General features: G+C 43.1%; 1 protein-coding gene across 1 annotated transcript in view; it reads right to left on the bottom strand.

Moving 5' to 3' along the window:
- Window positions 1-1978: 1978 nt before the first annotated feature.
- The window catches only part of LOC120526938 (macrophage mannose receptor 1-like), a 58334-nt gene continuing 39359 nt past the window's right edge, over window positions 1979-20953 (bottom strand). Inside the window, exons 10-13 of the mRNA XM_039750039.1 lie at window positions 16060-16116; window positions 15893-15955; window positions 12856-13056; window positions 1979-2933 (exon numbers count right to left, since the gene is read on the bottom strand). Of these exons, the coding sequence (XP_039605973.1) occupies window positions 2587-2933; window positions 12856-13056; window positions 15893-15955; window positions 16060-16116 (668 nt within the window). The 3' untranslated portion in view covers window positions 1979-2586. The remainder of the gene's footprint in view (window positions 2934-12855; window positions 13057-15892; window positions 15956-16059; window positions 16117-20953) is intronic.

Below are 20953 nucleotides of genomic sequence, written 5' to 3'. Positions count from 1 at the left end.
TAGCACTTCTTGAAATGGTAGCACTGCTGCCTCGCAGTTAGGAGACCCGTCTGGGTTTCGCTTCCCGGGTCCTCCCTGCCTGTGTGGAGTTTGCATGTCCTCCGCGTATCTGCGTGGGTTTCCTCCCACAGTCCAAAAACATGCAGGTGAGGTGCATTGGCGATTCTAATTTGTCCCTAGTGTGTGTGCTTGGCGTGTGTGCCCTGCGGTGGGCTGGCGCCCTACCCAGGGTTTTTTTCCTGCCTTGCACCCTGTGTTGGCTGGGATTGGCTCCAGCAGACCCCCGTGACGCTGTAGTTAGGATATAGCGGGTTGAACGATGACTGGCTGACTGACTTATTGAACCTTTATGTTTCAAAGTACATAATTATTTTGTATATACCTTTTTATAGTATATCCTATATATTATGTTATACTTATAATAGGTGAAAATAGGTCCCGGTATTACGCTTTATATTCCTACTTTTAAAACTTCTTTTGTTCTGTTTGTTTGGTTTCACTCTGTACTCGTTATATAAAATAGAAATGACAACAACTTATGGAGAAATAAGTAATGGATAATAAGCTAATTTATTGTGTAATAATATAATAATCCATTATCCAACCTACTATATCCTAACTACAGGGTTATGGGGGTCTGCTGGAGCCAATCTGAGCCAACACAGGGCGCAGGGCAGGAAACAAACCCCGGGCAGGGTGCCAGCCCACAGCAGATGAGTAATATAATTAGTGTAATAATTTCTAGCATAGAAAAGTGTAATGGATGCATGAGGGGCAACAGAGAGTAGCCAGTGCAGGTATTGTGCATTAATGACACTCCATTCTACTTTTGTACAAAGAAATAAATGGGTTACTGCTCACGATCCTGGAGGTCCTGGAGGTCCTGGAGGTCCAGGGTTTCTCATTCCATTGAAGTCGGCTACACAAACTTCGCCTCTTTTCGTTAAACTTTTGATACGTAAAGGTTGTGTTATTTCTGTATGGCAGGGCTTCCCAAACTCAGTCCCCAGGGACCCCCTATGGCGGCAGGTTTTCATTCCAACCAACTTCTGTTTGACTCCTGGCCCAACGAAGTGAGCTGCTATTTCCCAGTTTCTGTGTTTTGGAGTCAATGGAGAAATCGCACATCTAAGTTTGGTACATCTTTTATTAAAATGTACTAAGCAGTACTTTAAACAGTCTTCTGTGTCTCAGGCCTCTGAGTGTCCTAAAGGGAGCAGTGCCCCCTGTTGTGTGGGAGAGTGAGCTGCTCCTTCCATTATAGCCTCCTGGCTGGGTAGGAATCCTTCCTTTAGCCTGCCCAGGGTGCCTGTCCTTTCTATCTGGCACCTTCAATTTATAAGTAGAAAATGGCGAAAGTGGAATGCGGTGTCATTTGAGAGTTGAAACAGCCCTTTTATTTAGGAGGTAGCAGTTTGTCTGTCAAATTGGACACAACTGAACAGGGGAGAGGTGTTGCTGTGATGCAGCAATTCAGCCATCTTTAAGGGAAGAAAGGCAAACATTGCAATGTGGTATCGGGGTATGCAATATGGCATTTTAACATTACAAAACTGTGCTGTAATTCTAGCAATGAGGAAATGAATGAGTTTATGTAAATTGTTTACAAAGTTTGCATTTTCATTCTGTTCTAAAAACAATGGGGCTGAGTTTAAAGGGTTAATGCACAAAGGATTTGGTCACAGCAGAAAGGTCAATGCCAGTGCACCTCAGCGATGGCCGCAGGTACTTCTTATAGCCCTCAGGGTATTTCGAGGGCCTACAGAGGGTATTCGGACCGCCATTCTCTTTTCACGCGTTTTGTTCTGTGGCAGCCTTGGTCTTAAATCGATCCAACGATTTTTTTTCCCCCTCATCAAAGAACAGTCAACACCCTAGTATGACAAAACAAAAATCCGTTTTTATAAATTTATTAAAAGTGAAAGTAAGTCACCTCATGAAAATCCCCCCCAACCCACCCTCATTGCCACTAGGTGTCAGATTTATGCGCCTGTCAGAGGTACAAATCAACGTGCGTCTTTATACATTTTTGAGGTGGCGCTCAGGCACAGACTCAGACGTGTCACACACATCACATTTGTCAAAAATAATTCAGGTGCAGGCGTTTAGGTAGAAAGAAAAGAAAAGAAATAAAAATCCAACACTTGATATCACGTCAACTTGCTTGCTGTTTTTTGTTCATTACTGGGTTGCAGGGGCAGGGCGGTGGCACTGGATTTTCACAAGGAGGTCAGCGTGTGATTACAGAATGAAGTTTGAAAGGCAAAGTGTGGGCACAACATCTACGGATTACATTTGATTTCTTTTATTTTATCTCTCCTTCCTTAATGTAAATCTTCTCATTTCATTGTTTTTGAAGACGTCATCACATCAAGACTCTTTAATTATAAAGACTGAACGGCCACAACATCTAGCATTATTTTACAAGAAAAACCTGAAGAAGGTCCTTGTGTGAAAGAGGCTGGAATCGAGCCGGGTGGTCATTTCCATGTGCGTCCAGACGGGTTGATGGGGTACCCGGGTGGTGGGCATCAGTTAATATCTTCTTTGTGGATCTGAGGAGGCGTCAGACTCCACCAGCACAGGTCAGTGGCAGGCAAAGCTGAGCCGAGCGCCACAGCAATGGTCACTCCAGGTGTACTCGTGACCAGGGGTCCTCGAGGCCATCCCGCAGAGTTCCCCCAGTGTCCCATTAGGCTGTCCCGCTTCCCAGTAGCTGTACTGCACTGGCTGCCCATTCCCAATCCAGTACCAGTACTCCAGCATCGCATGCTTTCGCAGGCCCAGCCACACTCCGGGGACGTGGTGGCGTCGCAGAACTGAAGCCAAAGAGCGCTGGATGTGGGCGTTGGTGACGCTGAGCAGGTCTCGGTGGTGCAGGCGGCAGAACCGCTGGGCCTCCTGCCACGTCATTCTCTCCATCAGCAAGATTCCTGTTGGGAAAGACAGAGAAGAGCAAAAAGCGGTGAGAAGGAGGCTGGTAGGGTTCTTATCTTGTGGCAGATCTCAAAACGTTCATTCATTCGTTTATTCCTTCACTTTCTCAACCTGCTTATTCCAAACGGCCCGAAGAGGTTCATGTGAAAAAATAAGTACCCCCGGTTGTAGTCTGCTTAGGCTTTGGACGTTAGGCATTGAAAACAAGAAAAGTGTAATTACACGTAACAGAAATATTAAAACCTTCACATAATGACAGTGGCAGAGGGTACATCGAGTGTCCATTGCTGCATTGATTTTAGGTACGTGTTCTTTGTGTGCCGTGTTCTGAGAGAGTCACCAACGCATAGGACAGTAGAAACGTGTTTGTTTGCACACTTTTCTTATAATGATTTTCTGTTGAGTGCACACAAGAGGGTACAACGTCAGTGTCTGATCTGCAGGATCCACGTGTCCCTTGAGTTCTTATGTGGTGCCACCGCACAGGTCTTAGTGACGTCCACATTTGCCCTGACTTAAACCTGGACGGTTGCCACACTGTCTTTCTTGTCCTTCTGCTTGACTGAAATCATTTTAACTGTGAGCCACGCTGAAGCTTCACCCAGCCGTATTCATCAGATAAGTCACGGTGGATCAGTCAAACGGTGCCACATGCATCAACATCTGATGACCAAGTCACTCTGTCCTCACTCTCAATTCAACTATTGGTTGAGTTTCCGTTTGTTCAAAAACTGGCTTTACAGCCTCTTGTTTGCACACCATTCTGTTCTGGTTGAAGGATCCGCCCCACTCATGAATATTGATGAGTTACCATAGAGTGGCAAAATATTCTTTTTAAAGTGTGATGTTATTTCATCCTCAAGATGGCACCAGAGCACTGTCCCGATGGTTATTCAGCCTTAACACTGTAAACTGGGTTTCCCCAACTCAACGTTTCTTTGCATTGAATTCTGGGACTAAGACAGTCTTGGTGTTAATACCAAGGATGTTAATTACGATAGACAGGTGGCTCCGCCTATTGGGGAACCTCCCACAGAATGCAAGGAACATAAGAGTATTGCTTGAGACACACACAGATACTAAATAGAAGTCCACCAATACTCCTCAGGGTTAACCGTTTAGACGCGGAATTCTGAACCCAAGAGATGCTCGGGTTAACGCCAAGGAGGCATTGTAGCAGTGCTACCGTGGGAAGAACTCCATTTCCCAGCAGCCCAAGGGGTGGATTACCCACATAGGATGACTGGAACGGAAGTCGGGGCTGCTGGGGACGAAAGAGGCCAGCGGGAAAGTTGAAAAGGGGAGCCTGGCGGAGCAACAGGAGATCGGTGTTTTTGTGTATCCTGTCCTACATGTCATCTGAAAAAAAAATCAGCTGTGCCCCTAGATTGTTTCCCGTTAAGATGGATGGACCGTCTCTCTCGTACCGGCCTGTCGTGTGGATTCATCATTGTGCGTCTTCAAAAATAGCGCTCCTGCAAATCTCACCCCTTGCCACTCAGGACTATTGCTAGGACAGTTTCACTCGTTTTCTATTCTCGGGATTGTCATCTTCACACCAAACCATTTCACCTGCTTTTGCTGTATTGGACTGTATAAGGACGTTGTCGTGAGTGTTCATTGTTATGTTATATCTGTATTGCTGTGGCAGAAAGGCGAGGTTTGTCTGGTTGTGGTTGTCGTGTATTGGGTTTTATTCATTCGTTGGTTTTGTGTCTCTGCTTGTGAGTGTGTGAGGGTCGGGCCAAGGTGGGGTGCATACCGGGAATCTCCACCAAAATAAATCAATAAATCATGGTGTGAATCTTAGCAGTGTGACGATGCGGGTTCTACTTCATGCTGCCATCTTCCATCTGGGAGCCCTTCAACCCGACACCGTCAGTAATGTCACCGATGAGCTAGGCAGTGTGGCACAACAATGAAGCAAGGGGATGGTGCAAAAAGTGCAGAGTGCTTTTATTAAAAGCAACAAAATCAAAAGCAGTGTCCAAAAAAATAGTGCAGTGTCTCTTTAAATAAATAATCGATAAACACAGGTGAACTGTGGAGGTTAACACAATAAATAAATCCTTTAAAAATTAGGTTAAAGTAATGGCTGGAAGCCCGGTGCCTTCTTTCTACTGGTGACTCCCCTGCTTCTCCTGCCCAGGCTATGCACCAGGGGCCTCATGTATGAACGGTGCGTACGCACAGAAATGTTGTGTAAGAACGTTTCCACTTTCAAATCACGATGTATAAAACCTACACTTGGCATAAAGCAAAGTACCTCATATCTTGTCGTACGCAAGTTCTCCGCTCTGTTTTGCAGACTGGCGGCACCCAGCGTCAAAGCAGTGCTACTGTTCCTGTGCGATTACTCCTTATTTTCCTGAAGCGGCTTTATAAATGCACTGAAATTACCCGCTGTGGGATATGGCTGCCAGGTTATCCAGGCCAATATCCCCAGGCCGCCAGATGGAGCTCTCCCTACAACATGGAGGTGTCCCGAATTCCAGCAGTGCCTCATGGACCTTGGAGTTTTAATGCACAGCCCTGCTGGATACCATGGGGGCCACCAGAGGACGCTGCAGGGAGGCTCAGAGACTGGTATTGTCCGTATAGCCCAGAAGTACTTCCCAGTCATGGGGACAGAGGAGATGATGTACTTCCGGGCTAAGAAGAAGAAGGAATTTTCATCTGACCCGGAAGTGCTGGGAAATCACATGGACTGAGGGAAAGAAGCACTTCCGGGTCAAGAAATTTAAAAGGACTCTGGGAGATCCCAACAGTGGGCCGAGTTGGGAGGAAGGGTGACTGGGCTGCTGGGAGGTGTGGAGGATTTATTATTGTGGATTATTGATTATTGTTATTGTGATTTATTTGAGAATAGTGGAGGTGAAGGTGCTTTGTGCACTTTATTATTGTAAAAATAAAATTATTGGGACTTTTATCTGGTGTCTGGCGTCTAGTCTGAGGGTTCAATGGGAAGACAGCACCCCCTATCTGTCACACCACATATTATTAGTTTAATGCATCTGATTATAATTAACTTGTAACAATGTAATGGTCCACGGAATGGCCAAACTATTCCAAATACCATAACTGCTTTAGCGTTGTTACTCTCACTGCACCTCAGATCCCACAGTGGATCATCTTTTTCCATATTCCTCTCACTGCACCACTCGGAGTATTTATATCACTGTATCTGAGTGTGAATCACAGCAGCAGCTGATCGGAAAGAGAATTATCGGTATACGGCATTAAGCACACGCTGTCTCTGCCACTGCAAAATGTTTTAAAGCCTTTCCTGTACGGACAAGAACTTTAAATGCACTCCATCAATTGCTCCTTGTAGAACTGTCTGGACTTATAAGTACAATCACCTCACTGTAAACTTATAGCACTACAGTTATAATATCTCACAACCTGCGCCACTTTATAAAGCGCGTATTTACATATGATGACGATATCATTTTTAAGGTGAAATGCAGCAAAATATGTTTGTTAAATTATACAGATAAAACTTGAACTTCATTTTAATAATCTATATTCTTCACTGGGACTGGCGTGAAGGATAGAATAATTAAACATGTACTACGAAGATATTTCAATGTTCCTTAACGTTTTGAAGAATCGGCGCTAAGCTTACAGATGGCTTAACTTCTATTACAGAGCTGATTGTGTGGTGATCGGTTACTTGGGGAAAGAAAAGCACTGACTGCAGTGACGGCTACGCCAATATATATTGAATATAAAACAGAAAGAGAAAATAACAACACAGCTAAAAACGCAGCGACAAATTTCGCCCAAAGTTAAATGCTTGTGTCATGAGCACGAGGCGGCTATGCAGTGTCTACAATGGACGAGGCCATCCGGCGTGTATAAGATACCTTATTGACATTGGCAGGCGAAGGAGCCACTAATTCTTCCTCTGCCCAGTGCCACCACAAGCCTAGAGCCGCCCCTGAGTACTGCTGCAATAAATTATTTCATCAAAGGTCGCACACAATCACTGCGCTGTGAAACTCATATTTAATAACGTGCTTTAACTCCTATCATCATGAAAATGACATCACGTATACATCTCAGTGTTTGAGTTATTCAGAGAGCTGTAATATCACGAATGTCATGGATTTTGTGTCCTGTCGGAGGAAGAGAGCCGGTTTAAGAAGCAAGTAGTGATTCACACACACAGAGCACATACGAGTAGAAGATCAAATACAAAACAAAGCATTTAACGTGCGACTTTAATTACGATGTGATTTGAGAAACTGGTTAATTAAACGATTTTAAGATGAAGTTTATGATGTTCTACTAAATGACAAAATAAACTACGTGATTAATGTGGAAATGTCGAGATTGAAGTTGACATTTTGTGCTTTTTTCCCCACTGTGTGCCTTTTTTTTCTCTGTACCCTAATAAGCTTTCATGTGACACTCAAACGGTGGGCCACGACTCTCCTTTTCATGGCGACTTTGATATCTGACAACTTCTTTTTTATTTCAGGCACTGTGCGACTTTGTGAACTTGAGCCTTGAAGTTAATTTGCTGGTATTCGCTGAAATTCTTATATTTTCCCCCGTGTCTTTTCACAGAAGGCTGAGCTTAAGGGTGATTTATATTGATTTGCATATTCAAAGAGACGTAATTCTGGGAGGAGTTGGGGCGGGACAGAAGGCCGTGCACGAGCGTTACTTTTCACGCTGACCGGGATTTATGGAGTGGAAGAACATGGAAGTTGGAGTTTGCGCAGATTCCTGCATCTGGATTTTTCTGTGCGTAAACACATTTTGGTTTTTGTGCTTACGTCATGTTATAGTGCGAATTCTACGCACGCCGTTATGCATGAGGCCCCTGGAGCTCTCAAAAACGTCAAACGTTACTCCTTAACAATCTGTAGATGATAATGACTGCTGAACAAACAGGTATCCCTAGCTAAGCGGAGGTGAGGTGCGCTCCAACACGTGGCGAGACGTCGACCAACTCGAACAGAGGCTGGCGAGTGAATGAGGAAGGCCCCGCTCCCATACTTTCTGCCCACAGCCACTCTCTTGGACTTGTATAAATACATCGGTACCGCAAGCGAACTCTGGTACTTAGCGTGATGAGAGAAGTCACAAAATCAACCAGAAAAGTCAAGCAAATTATAGAAAACAACCCGATCTAAATCCGGTAAGTAATTCTGTCGTGAAAAGCGGAGAGACACACAAGCAGAACGCACTTGGACCATGAAATTTTTAAAACTGTTTCTTAGCGAGCCCCTATGGGCCATTCCAAATTTCAAGTCCCAAGCCCTCATTTCGTGATGAGTGAGTCAGTGGTATTTGGCTTTTATATCTATAGACAGAGTAAATATGCGGATAACTCATAGTGTAACAGGAAGTATAACAATGTAGGAAAAATGCATAATTAAAATAAAATGATATGGCTGAGAATCATAAGTGAAGAAGAACTGTGCGACTTCTTCACAGGCAACATGAGCGAGTATCACGTGACTCGTTTGCTGATAATGACTTAGCTTGAGAATCAGATGAACGAGAATGGCGCGCCTCATTGTCGAGTGATGACTGAATTTGTGAATCAAGTGAATGGGAATCCCGTGACTCCTTGTGGCTGATGTTTCAGCTGGAGAATTAACCCTTTGGCCCTGGCATCCTATTACTAGTACATCTATATTTATATATGCAGCCATTTTTGTAAAGCACAGGAACGTTTGCAGCAGGCATGCTACTATTGGCACAGGCTGGAGAGACTGGCATACAGTCCATGAAACACGGAAATGAAAATGGACGCTTTCCTCTAGAAGATTGAGGTATTTGGCAGCTATTGTATAATAATAGTGATCATTGTTTTGGTGTTTTTGTCTTTCATTTTTGAGCTTCCTAGACACTCCAAAGATAGAATATCTCACAAAATCATTTTTCCCATAAAAAAACAGAAAATCTGGGGCTGAAAGGGTTAAATGAATTTGAAATGTGCGTCTTGCTCTCGGGTAATGATTCAGTCCATGAGTCAAATGAATGAAAATCTGTAACCAGGGTTCCTCCCATGGCTGGGCTTCAGTTCCTTGTTTTATGTTCTTTTTGTTCATTTTTTAGTCGTTTATTTACGTCAATGTACCTTCTGTTAATTATCTGCTTTGTCTATTAGCCCTTTGTTATGTGCCTGGTATCTTGTGGGCAGTTCCACAAAAGGCGGGGCCACATGCCTATCACTGCTAGGGACCGCCCTTAGTCCTATAAAGGTGAAGAGTTTCCCACAGTTCCTGGCAGTTTATTCGACTTTGCTAGGCAGTTGGTGAGTTTATTTTATTTTATTTATTTTTTTTTTTTACGGCAGTGTTTCTGCTTTTGTGATTTACTTGGTCATTTTTGACATTCCGCTCTATTTTGTGTATTCTGACTTTTTTTTTTGTTTGCATGGAATTGCCGTATTGTTTTGGGAAACTCCCTTTGTGCCTTTTGTGCTCCACAGAACTCCCTTGTTGTTGAGGAGAATTTTCTAAGAATGAAGCCTTGTTTGCTCTTGTATTTGGCCAGGGTTTATGATATATCCCCCTCTAGTGGGCAGTTTTGGGACAGCAGGTAATCATTCAGTCCAAATTGAAAAGAATCAGTGAATGAAGCACGTCTGGTGCGGTCAATAAGACATTAAAAAGTGTAAGTAAAGGTAGAAAGAAAATAATTGTTAGAAATTAAAGTCATATTTTTATAAGGTTCAGTTTTATAAGACTACTTTGATGAATATACAGAAGCACAAATTTTGAATTAATATTATGTTTAAATGTTCTTTTTAAAACAATTCTAATAACGCATCATACAAGAAGAACAATTAATGCATTCTAATATCACTGCTCTATTGTGCTTGTAAGATGAACAGCAGAATCACTAGTTACGAGTTCTTATTCGCTGGTAACGATTCATTTCAATTTCGAAAGAGTCATAAGTGAAGTGAATGGGAATCCTGAATTCAAACGGACGGCACCCACGTGTGAACTTCATACACCTACCTGCAAAACAAAATATGAAGGGCAGTCAAAAAGGCGGGAGAGTGAGAGGTCAGATTATGCGCACATTGTTGTGGAGGGGAGCACAGCACGTCTGTAGACCAGTTACAACGGGTCTGGACTGGTTTTGGCGTGTAGTCTAGATTTAAGGACCGTCTGAGTTAGACGTGCGCAGTGTCGCAGTTTGAACGACGTGCTAACATCGAGTTCAAACACAAATTGGGACTCATTCCCTAGAGGCACTGCAGCACTTGCTAGCGTATCTCAAGCTGATCTCTCCAATTTCTCAAATGGTAATTGAAATAATAGCACACATCAAAACCAGTCCAGGCCTGTTGTAACTGGTCTACAGACGTGCTGCACTCCCCCAACACATCCATAATCTGCTCCATCTTATATTTCACAATGTCTGTCACCTTATACTCCCAATCGCAACCTTAGGTCTTCAAATGAGTGTCTGCTTAGAATTCAAAGAAGTGGTGAGGCGGGGCTTTCTGCTGTTATGCACCTCAAATCTGGAATATGAGTTTACCGATTTGCCAGGCTAATATGGTGGAGAACACTGCTAAAAACACGTGGCTTTCTCATAACTTCATTTTTGTTTAATCCTGATACTCTGTATATGCATTGAATTATCAATATCATTCCTGGTGGCTCCGTAATCCGTACTCACCCCTACCTTCTCTGCTGTTCTTTTTCCGGTTCTGTGCCCCCACCACCTGATCAAAGCACCGTGATGTCCCTCCATTGATGGATTAAAGGCCAGAAGTCCACGTGACCGTCATCATCAAGTCCTTCGATGTGAACCCTGAATACCATGAGGACTGATTGAGGTCATTGATGTGAGGTAGAATGCCTACAGGGGGCTGGTCAGGTGGTCTCGTGGCAGATTTTATTTTTGTCTCCGCCCGTCTGGAATTTTTTTTTTGTTTTTTCTGTCCTCCCTGGCCATTAGACTTTTTTTTCTATGTTAATTAGTGTTCCCTTATTATAATTTTTATTTATTTTGTCCTTTTCTTCTTTCTTCATCGTGTAAAGAACTTTGACTTGCATTATTTATATGAAAATGTGCTCTAGAAATAAATGTTGTTACACGCAACTGTACTTAGTCAATAGCACCTGATGACCCCGACTCTCTTGATTCATTAACACAATGTCTTACTTGTGTTTCTAAATGGATGAATAGTAATTTTCTCAAGCTAAATAAAGAAAAAAACAGAAATTTTAATGATTGGCAATAATGGATATAATGAGGCTATTAGAAATAAACTGGATACATTAGGATTAAAAGTCAAGACGGAGGTAAAAAGCTTAGGGGTGATTGTTGACTGTAATCTGAATTTTAAATCACATATTCATCAGATCATTAGGACAGCATTTTTTCACTTAAGAAACATAAGTAAAGTTAGACCTCTTATATCACTGAGAGATGCTGAGAAATGAGTTGACGCTTTTGTTTTCAGTCGACTAGATTACTGTAACGCACTCCTCTCAGGACCACCAAAAAAGATATAAATCAGTGACAACGAGTGCAGAATGGAGCTGCTAGAATCTTAACTAGGAAAAGAAAATCTGAGCACATCACACCAGTCTGAGTGTCACTACACTGGTCACCTGTGTCATTTAGAATTGACTTTAAAATCCTGCTGATGGTTTACAAAGCCTTAAATAATCTGCTCCATCTTTTATATCAGAGTGTCTGACATCTTATATTCCAAATCGTAACCTCAGATCTTCAAATGAGTGTCTCCTTAGAATTCCAAGAACAAAACTTAAAAGAAGTGGTGAGGCGGGCAGGCGGCCTTCTGCTGCTATGCACCTCAAATCTGGAATAGCCTGCCAATAGGAATTCGCCAGGCTGATACAGTAGAGCACTTTAAAACACTGCTGAAAACACATTACTTTAACATGGCCTTCTCATAACTTCTTATTTTAGTTTAATCCTGATGCTCTGCATATTCAGTTAATTATCATTACTATTCATGGTGGATCCCAAATCCATACTAACCCCGACTCTCTCTTCTGTTCTTTTTCCAGTTTTCTGTTGTGGCGACCTGCGCCACCACCACCTGATCAAAGCACCGTGATGTCCCTCCATTGATGGATTAAAGGCCAGAAGTCCACGTGACCGTCATCATTAGGTCCTTCGATGTGAACCCTGAATACCACGAGGACTGATTGAGGTCATTGATGTTGGGTAGAATGCCTACAGGGTGCTGGGTGGTCTCGTGACCTTGGTGCCCCTGCAGATTTTATTTTTTCAGAGTTTTTTTTGTTTTTTCTGTCCTCCCTGGCCATCGGACCTTACTTTTATTTGATGTTAATTAGTGTTCTCTTTAATTCTTATTTATTTTGGTTTTTCCTCTTTCTTCATCCTGTAAAGCACTTTGAGCTCCACTACTTGTATGAAAATGTGCTCTAGAAATAAATGTTGTTCTGCGAAGAGATAAAACAGCAGTCAGTCACTTGAGCGATAGAGGAGGAGGAACAAAAGTCAAAAAACAAGATGAGGGTCAAAATTTGAAAACGGTTATCCAAAACACGAGATAAAATTTGGGGTCAGAAAGGAACAAGGAAGAAGTCAAAAACCAGGGGGCCCTGGAGAGAAGGCACAGCACATCTTAGAAGGGACTTCACACACAGATCTTGCTGACTGCCCGTCACACGACATGAGCCCTTATCAACGAAAATCGTGCTGACCACAAAAACCAAAATGGAGAAGCAGTAAAATACAAAACTTAATGATAATACAAATAAATATCCAGTAGTTTCAGACCAAACAGACAAAGACATCAGCAATGAATTCAAATTCCCTGAGGCTGCAAACCTCTGTGGAAATGTTTCAGATCCCCAGTGGAAAAACCAAATTACACAAGACGTGAGACATGTAATAACATGTAATAACATGTAATAACAACAGCCGCTCGGTTACCTGCAATCTGAGGGTGCAGCTGGAGGACGCTGGTGGTCTGCTGAGATCTCCGGCTTGAGGTGCTGGATGTGGCTGTCGTCGTTCTGCTGGGCAGCCAGTCTGTCGTGGTGGGATGAGAACTTGAGGATGCCAGGCTGTTGGTGGTACTTAGTGCGGTGGCAGGAGGGCTTGAAGCAGGTGGGCTTGAGTTAACCTTAGGAGCTGAAAACCGAGAATTAGCAGAGGCCGTGAGAAAATGGCAAACACCCCCCCGGACAAGCACGTCTTCTTTGTGTTTCAGCTTCTCGTTGATTTGATTTTTTTGGGATTTTTCATTTTTAGTACATTTTCTCATTTTTCCATGCACCCTTGATTGTTGTCCGTTCACGTTTTTGTAACGTTTTTCATTGTTCTCACTAGAACTCCAGGGGTAACCTGAATAGCTCCATTTAAACCACTTGAGTGACTCGGTGCCCTGCCGTGGCATTAGCTGGCTAGCATGGCTGTGCTCCTCGCCTCCCTTTTGTGTTCCTGAGTTGAAGTAATGGCAGCAGGATGAAGACAGATAGATATATAGATGCTGTAAGTGCCAGAGAGGAAGGACAGGCATCTTGACTGGGAGAAAGGAAGGATTCAAACCCAGCAAGGAGGCCATAATGGAAGGACTGGGAAAATGGACTCACCAGGAGGCAGGTCATTCCCAAACATGACAGGTGACAGTGTTCCTTAGGACTAAACCCGGTTAGGACACCTGCAGGGTTGCATGGGAAACACAGCCCTGTTGGGGTCTTTGGGGACCGCCAGAGGGCACTGCCAGGGGAGGACTGCCCTGGTTCCCACATGACCTGGGAGACATTTCATCCATCCAGCCCCATCATCTGTGTGTTGATCCTGTGCAAGCTCTGGTGATTCTTACAGGCTCGCTCATCAACCGCACGTAGGGCAATAATCGTTATGTGTGGGCAAACTGCATGAATGCATCTTGCTTTAATGTTACCTCAGGTGGGCTGGTGTGGAAGTGTATAAATCTGAGTATTATCTCATGCGTTGTAAGGACGTTCAAAGTCTGGTGCAAAAGGTTGAGAAATGGTTGGTTGTGACAATCCCAAATCATCGCTCTTGCAAAGCTAGATGTCCCCCGTGGCCAATAAAAGGCAACGTTGCCAACACTTTTGTTTCTGCTGACAGTGCATGGCTTCTCCACGTAGATGGATCAAATTACGTAGTTTACAAGATCTGTTACGAATTGTATTCCATCTGACAGACTGGTATCTTTTTACAAGTTCATGGTTCTCCAGTGGCAGCCCAATGGTTATGGATCTCTACTGGTATCTGGAAGGTTGTGGGTTCAAATCGCTTTACTACCGGAAGAGATCTTCCTCCGTTGGGCCCTACAACAAGACCCTTAACCTGCAAACTGCTCCAGGGGTTCTGTACAATGGCCGACCCTGCATTCTGACCTCCAAAGGTATTGTGAAAAGGCAATTTCCCCTTTTGAGCCTAAAAAAAGATTATCGGCTTAAATCAAAAAGAATTCAGCCTTTTACCGAGAAGTGCATACCAATCTCTCCCTGAATGTCACTTTCTGGCAGTTCACAACTCACATGCTCTCCTTAATCCTGGAGATGTTAGCAGTAGATTCGTAAATTAGGAAAACTGATCAAACATTTTACTCCTACAAGCTGGACCCGATATGTGTGACTATGTGTGAGATTTTTGTACTCATTAGGAGCGTTTTTCTAGACTGAGATACGTGTCCAAGTTTCTGGATTTGCAGCTAAAAATGTTTGATGACTTGTTATAATATTAAGAATCGTGTCACGGTATCTGTTTTATATCTTTTTCTATGCATTTTTCATTCTTTTTCTGCGTAAAATGCTATAAAGAGCTGAGCCAGATTTAGCTTAGAGTGTCAGCATTCAGAATTGCTGGGCCAAGCAAAGCATAAAGACAGACAGGGACATCTGGAAGGCTGTGTTGTAAACCCTAAAAAGGACTAAGTGTCATTTGAACCGACTGTTTGATGTTCAGCACTAAATTGTCTGGAAATGTAATGGGAGCCTGGGGCGTGTAGAAAACGAAAGCTATAGGTCCAAAAGCCACCTCCGTTGTGACAAAAAGAAGCAGTTTCTACACGACCGACTCCCCGAAAATGAACTCTTCGGTGAAATGAAGCTGACTTGTTTCTCCTGTCTGTACAGCAACGTAAGCCGCATTAAACAAGCTAAGTATATTCTGTCTTTTCTGTGATTTTGTCGCCGCCTATCGCTGAAAAGAGGGATATCGCCATTATAATTTAGAATTATTTAAATAAAGGTTTATTAAAACGCCGCAATATAAAAGAACATATTTCCAAAGAGCTAACACTCCCATCGGAAACATGACTGAATATATTAGCGAAGGACTTGATGAATCACACGTGACTTCGTTTTCAGTTTCGGTATTTTCATTTATTGTCCCCTCAGTTTTGACTTTCAGACACTGTCCTTCTTCTTGTCCCTCAGAGCTTTTTCATATCTTGTCATGTCTTTTCATATGTCTGTTTCGACGCAATCGTTGATAAGACACACTCTTGTAAGGAGAAAGCCACACGCACTGGAAAAGACAGAATTCCTGACTTCCTGGACTGTGCCATGAAAGAAATGTCCACAGTTTATGAAGAGGACGAGAAGATGAAGGGAGAAATCAAAGTCAAAAGCTGTGCATGCGTTAAAAACCCAAAAGATCTCAAACAACTGACGTGTCTAAGCCTAACCAGAAACCAAAATGTTGAAACCTGGAGATTGTGCATAAACTAATTCTCTCAAAGGATAAAGTCCACAAACTTGGACAACAACCAATGGGAGTCACCACAGTATATATATAGGCAGCCAATGACGAGGCCATGTGGCAATCATGTGACCCATCATGGCTGCTAAGAAAGCATATAAAATGGTGGCAATCTAAATAAACATACAAAATGGTGGAGTGCACATCTCAAAAATATCAGAATGTTGTTATTAAATCAAAACAAAATGAGAAACCATACGAGAATTGTAGAAATGATACCACATCTCACCTTGAGTGGATGCCCTGAGGGTTGATGACTGTGTGCTTCTGGGGGCTCCTGAGGTCTCTCGGGCTGTGTGAAAAATGGCACACAATCAGTCACAGCAGTATCGATCTCCATAATCCCCTGTTATTAATGACACCAGTGACCGATGAAGAGTAAGTGTCACCTCTCACCTTGAGTGGATGTCCCCGAGGTGGGCTGATGCACATCCGTAGGTGTCATGGTGTCATCTGCAGGAAGAAAAACACCCAGTGACTGAAAAGGTTGACATCTTGTTTTCAGTTTCACTGAGCGGGCGCCCCTCGCTGGCACCCAGCCTCTTATTCACACAGAATCAATGCTTCAGAATCTACGGTTTCCGTATTTGTGGGTTTTTTAACAGGAATGTAAACCTTGCGGGTAACGAGAACTGACTTATGTCTCCCCAAGGAACCATTTTGTGTTTAGCACCATTGTTTGCAGTTTGTACTGTGCAGTTGCCAGGCTGTTACTAGGTAAGTGTGCAATGCGTGACGTTAATAGCCATGACGGTACAAAGCTCAGCGTCATACACGAATTTGTGACTAATTCCAAACTTCCAACTCTAGCGTCATCGTTGATAAAGATCTCTCTGGCTATTGTTTTCTGTTCTTCACCTTTGATTTACAATGTGCATTTTGGGTTAGGTTTACGTGAAATATTCTCTCGATTTACGTTTGGGTTATTTTTTATCTGATTCTCATCCTCCCGCTTTCTACCTCGGCTCCTGATTATTATTATACTTCATCTCCAGATTCTGTCCTACTTACAACTGTGCATTCATTACAATTGAGTGATTCTGGCCACGTTGTGTGTCATTCGAACAGTGGAAGAGTCGACATGTCGTGTCCCCAGTGTGTGTTCTGTGGCCTGTAGCAGCAGCGGAGTACGGTTAGGGGCATTAGGCACTCCAAACTGTCAAGTCACCAACAGTCTTACAGTAGACGTGTGTGTCAGTTCTGCACATGGCAGCTAAAGCTCTGTGATGTCACATTGGCCATGCAGAGCATCATGAGGTGCTTGGGAAAAAAAAAACTTTGACTAACGCGGCGTAATGGCATGCGTTCATTTAAACCAGGGGCTTGCAAGCTAACTTTAAAATGACCAGGTCGAAATGATCTACCTACATTAAAAATTATATATATATATATATATATAGCATTCAAAGTCTGAAGTCTGAATCACAATCTGATTGTATGAGTGGTTACCTACCAGGTAACGCGTGTGGTTTGTCTGCAAGTCGGCAGACATCCACCACGGTGCCCTCTCAGTTGCGAGAAGCAGATCATAGATGGTTACATAGTTAACGGTCAAATAATGCAAAGAGTACGTGACACGTGTTTCGCCCTATTTTGGGCTCATCAGGCATACACACTCACTGCACCCCCTCATCGGGGATCGAACCTCGGACGTCAGACAAACGCACTTCGATTGTGACATTGTGAGAAAAAAATTCCACATCCAGCCCATACCCTCCTCAGACATTTTTTGTTTTTAATCCCTTCTATAAATTGGAAGGCTAACTCGATCACAGCTGGAGTTTTGCAGTAGCTCGTGCGTTTGATCGTGCATGCGGGATGATCAGCGTGTTAGACTCAGACTGGTCACCCAGTATGCCAATCAAGTGGCAAATGCCATAGGGAGGATATATGATAGACTAATGTTTAAAAAATACAATTTTTTTTGAATGCAACACAATCTACCTGCACTACCTTTGTGATCTACCGGTCGATCACGATCAACGCATTGGGCACCCCTGATTTAAACATTCAGTGAACAACCTAAGTGGCGAATATTTATGGCGAGAGCTGGAGAAGGACGGGCCCCTCGCTTAGAGTTGGAATGGGAACTCTTTGCCTATAAATAAAGGTAGCAAGCGCTGAGCTAGTAGGGAGTAAGGACAGACATGACGGACAGAGAGGGGCTCAACACCCCCTCAGTTAAAAAATATCCGAGGCAAAATTAGAGCAGTGAAATGATAGGAGTCAGACGAGGATGATAAGGATTGTAATAAATGGAAGAGATGCCTATGGCTGCTCACTCAGGTCATCTGAATTGAGTCTCCGTGTGCGCCATACAATAAAGCTTGATTCTGCTGCCTGTCCTGAGACCCCAAGTGGTATTTATTGGGGCTGAGGGTGCCCGTGCTGCCTAATCTGCTTCAACAGGAGTTTGCATGTTTTCCCAGTGTCCATGTTGGTTTCCTCCCACAGTCCAAAGCTGTGCTGGTTGGGTGGACTGGTGGGGCTAAACTGGCCCCAATGTTGTGTGTGTGCGTTGGGCTGGTGGTCTGCTCAGGGGAGGTTCTAGCCTGTACCCATTGCTTGCTAGGATTAGCTCCATGTGCCCCTTACCCTTCCCTGAATAAGTGGGTATAGAAAATGGATGGATAGAAAAGTAAGGTATAGAGTTCTGTCAGGTTTGTGACCAAATTTGGCCTTCATGTCTGTTTCCCTACACTGAGCCCCGATATTCAGATCCCAGTTGGGTTATTGTTTGCTGCCCACAAAGAGCCAATATGTGTGCCCACGCTCGGCCTATGCTAACCCAGTGTCTGTTTGTTTGCTGGGGCAGGGCCGTTCTTTGGTTTTTGGGGGCCCTAGGCAAAGGTATCCATCGGTGCCCTGCTGTTTCTATCCGTATGAATGCATAATGATTATTTCTATACTGTACGTAGATATAAAAGCCAAATACTCATCACGAAATCTCCCGAACCACGAGGACTTGGGACTTGAAATTTGGAATGTAGGTTACCCTTGGCCCATAGGGGCTCGCTAAGAAACGGTCTTAAAAATGTGGTGGTCCAAGCGCGTTCTGTCTCTCCGCTTTTGACGAGAGAATAACTTAGCAGATTTAGATTTGCGTGTTTACTATAGTTTGCTTGAACTTTCCGGTTGATTTTGCGAACCAGAGTTCGCTTGTGGGTACAGATGTATTTGTACAAATCCAAGAGCGTGGCTGTGGGCCGAGACCAGGGGGGCGGGGCCTTCCTCATTCACTCGCCAGCCTCTGTTCGAGTTGGTCGACGTCTCGCCACGTGTTGGAGCGCACCTCGCCTCCGCTTAGCTAGCGATACCTGCTTGTAGAGATTGTTAAGGAGGAACGTTTGACGTTTTGGAGAGAGAGATCAGAGCTCCATGTCTTTCAGAGGGTAGCTGGAGATTGTCAGAGATATCACAGCCATCTGCTTTACGCCCCATGCCGGGAACGAGCTGAACACCATCAGATACAGTGCCAACGTCTATTGATTTTTAAAGTTTGTCCCATTTCTATACTAGGTGGGCGAAGCAATGGGGTACAGCTAGTGTTATCCATACTCTGTAAAAAATGTCAGTAAATTTAATGGTACAAATACTGTAAATGGTGAAAGTAAAAGACCTTTTCTGAAAAAAAGGAAAGTTACCTTATGTTTACTGAAAATTACTTAAACAATACATGTCATTATTTTTTACAGCAAGTTCTGTAAAATCAATATTTTTCTACCTTCAAAATATGCTAAATACCGTTTATTGATGCATTACAGTTATAGTGAAAAAAATCTGTTAATTTTACAGTGTAAAACTGCTAAATAATGAAGGTAAACAACCGTCAAATGTAAAACGGTAAATCGCTGTTTCAGTAAAACCGGTTACGATATTTGCATAAGGACACGCCCCTTTTTATAATATCGATCCTGGTGAACCGCATACCTTGGAATAGGAGGGGAAAAAACTTCACCTAAGTTAGCAGACTGATTTTTCCCCACGTGCTGAAGGTTTGTTTTTTGAGGTTATGGAAGCTGATTTATGGTGGGTTGTATTCGATAAGTGGGACACCATACACCGCAAAAGAAAACTTGACTTCCCCACCAGACTACGGGCCGTAACTTCTTTAAACATTGAAGTGTTTTTAATGTGTATAATTAAATGATATATGCTTGTTGTTGGTTGTTGTTACTTAACTGATGCAAACTGTGCACTGGGGTTTGACTCTGCCAGTACGTATTGTTTATTGATTGTCATAGTTTTTACACAACATGAATTTCTGGTTATGGTTAAACATTCCCTTCTGTTGGAATTTGTTGCAAAGTCCAAATAGTTTTTACTACAAATTTATACTGTAGACCTCAAAATATTGTCACCTTATTTATTACATACAATTTTGGCAACTCAGCTACCAGGTTTTACCGTACATTTAACATTATTTTTTTAAAGTGTAGCGTAGACCAAAAAATATTGTTACCTTCTTTTTTACAGTAAAATCCTGGCGACCCTAGCTGCCAGTTTTTTACCGTAAATTTAACATCATTTTTTTTACAGTGTAGAAATGCGTAATAATTAGTGACATATAGCCTATCATTTTATGATTATATATTATACGAGGTGTGGCAGAAAAGTAATGAGACTGGCAACACTAAGCGATCTGGCGACGCTGCCCTGTTGTCCTTGATAGAGCACGTGTATCAGTACCCTCCCATAGCTCAGTGCGAGTTTCAACTCCTTCCGTTAACTACGTGATTTTTGTGACTGCTATTAGCGAAGTTGTGTTTTTGGTTGTGCGTCACGCAAAATGGAACAGCGGAATTCGGAGCAACGTTGTGCCATTAAACGGCAAGTGTGACGTTTGAAAAGTTAAAACAGGCTCACGGGAACATTCTTTATCCCGAGCTCAAGTTTTTCGCTGGCACAAATCATTTTTGGAAGGCAGAAAACACGTTGAAGATGAACGCCGTTCAGGGAGGACTTCAACTTCGAAAACCAATGAAAACATCGAACGTGTGAACACTCTTGTGAGATCAGACCGTCGTTTAACATTAAGAATGTTGAGTGAACAATTAAATTTGAACAGATTTACCATTCATCAAATTTTGACTGAACATTTGCACATGCAAGAGGTCTGTGCCAAAATGGTGCCGAAAAACCTCACAATTGAGCAGAAGGACAATCGAAAAAAGGCATTCCTGTGGTTCCCCAGCCCCGTTATTCATCTGACCTCAGTCCGTGTGACTTTTTCCTAAACTGAAAAATGTCCTCAAAGGACGTCATTTCGGGACTTTAGAAAACATCCAAA

The sequence above is a fragment of the Polypterus senegalus genome, chromosome 3 (genome assembly GCF_016835505.1).
Source record: "Polypterus senegalus isolate Bchr_013 chromosome 3, ASM1683550v1, whole genome shotgun sequence".
Lineage (NCBI taxonomy): Eukaryota > Metazoa > Chordata > Cladistia > Polypteriformes > Polypteridae > Polypterus > Polypterus senegalus.
The sequence above is the reverse complement of the archived record's forward strand: the minus strand, read 5'-3'. Positions and strand labels throughout refer to the sequence as shown.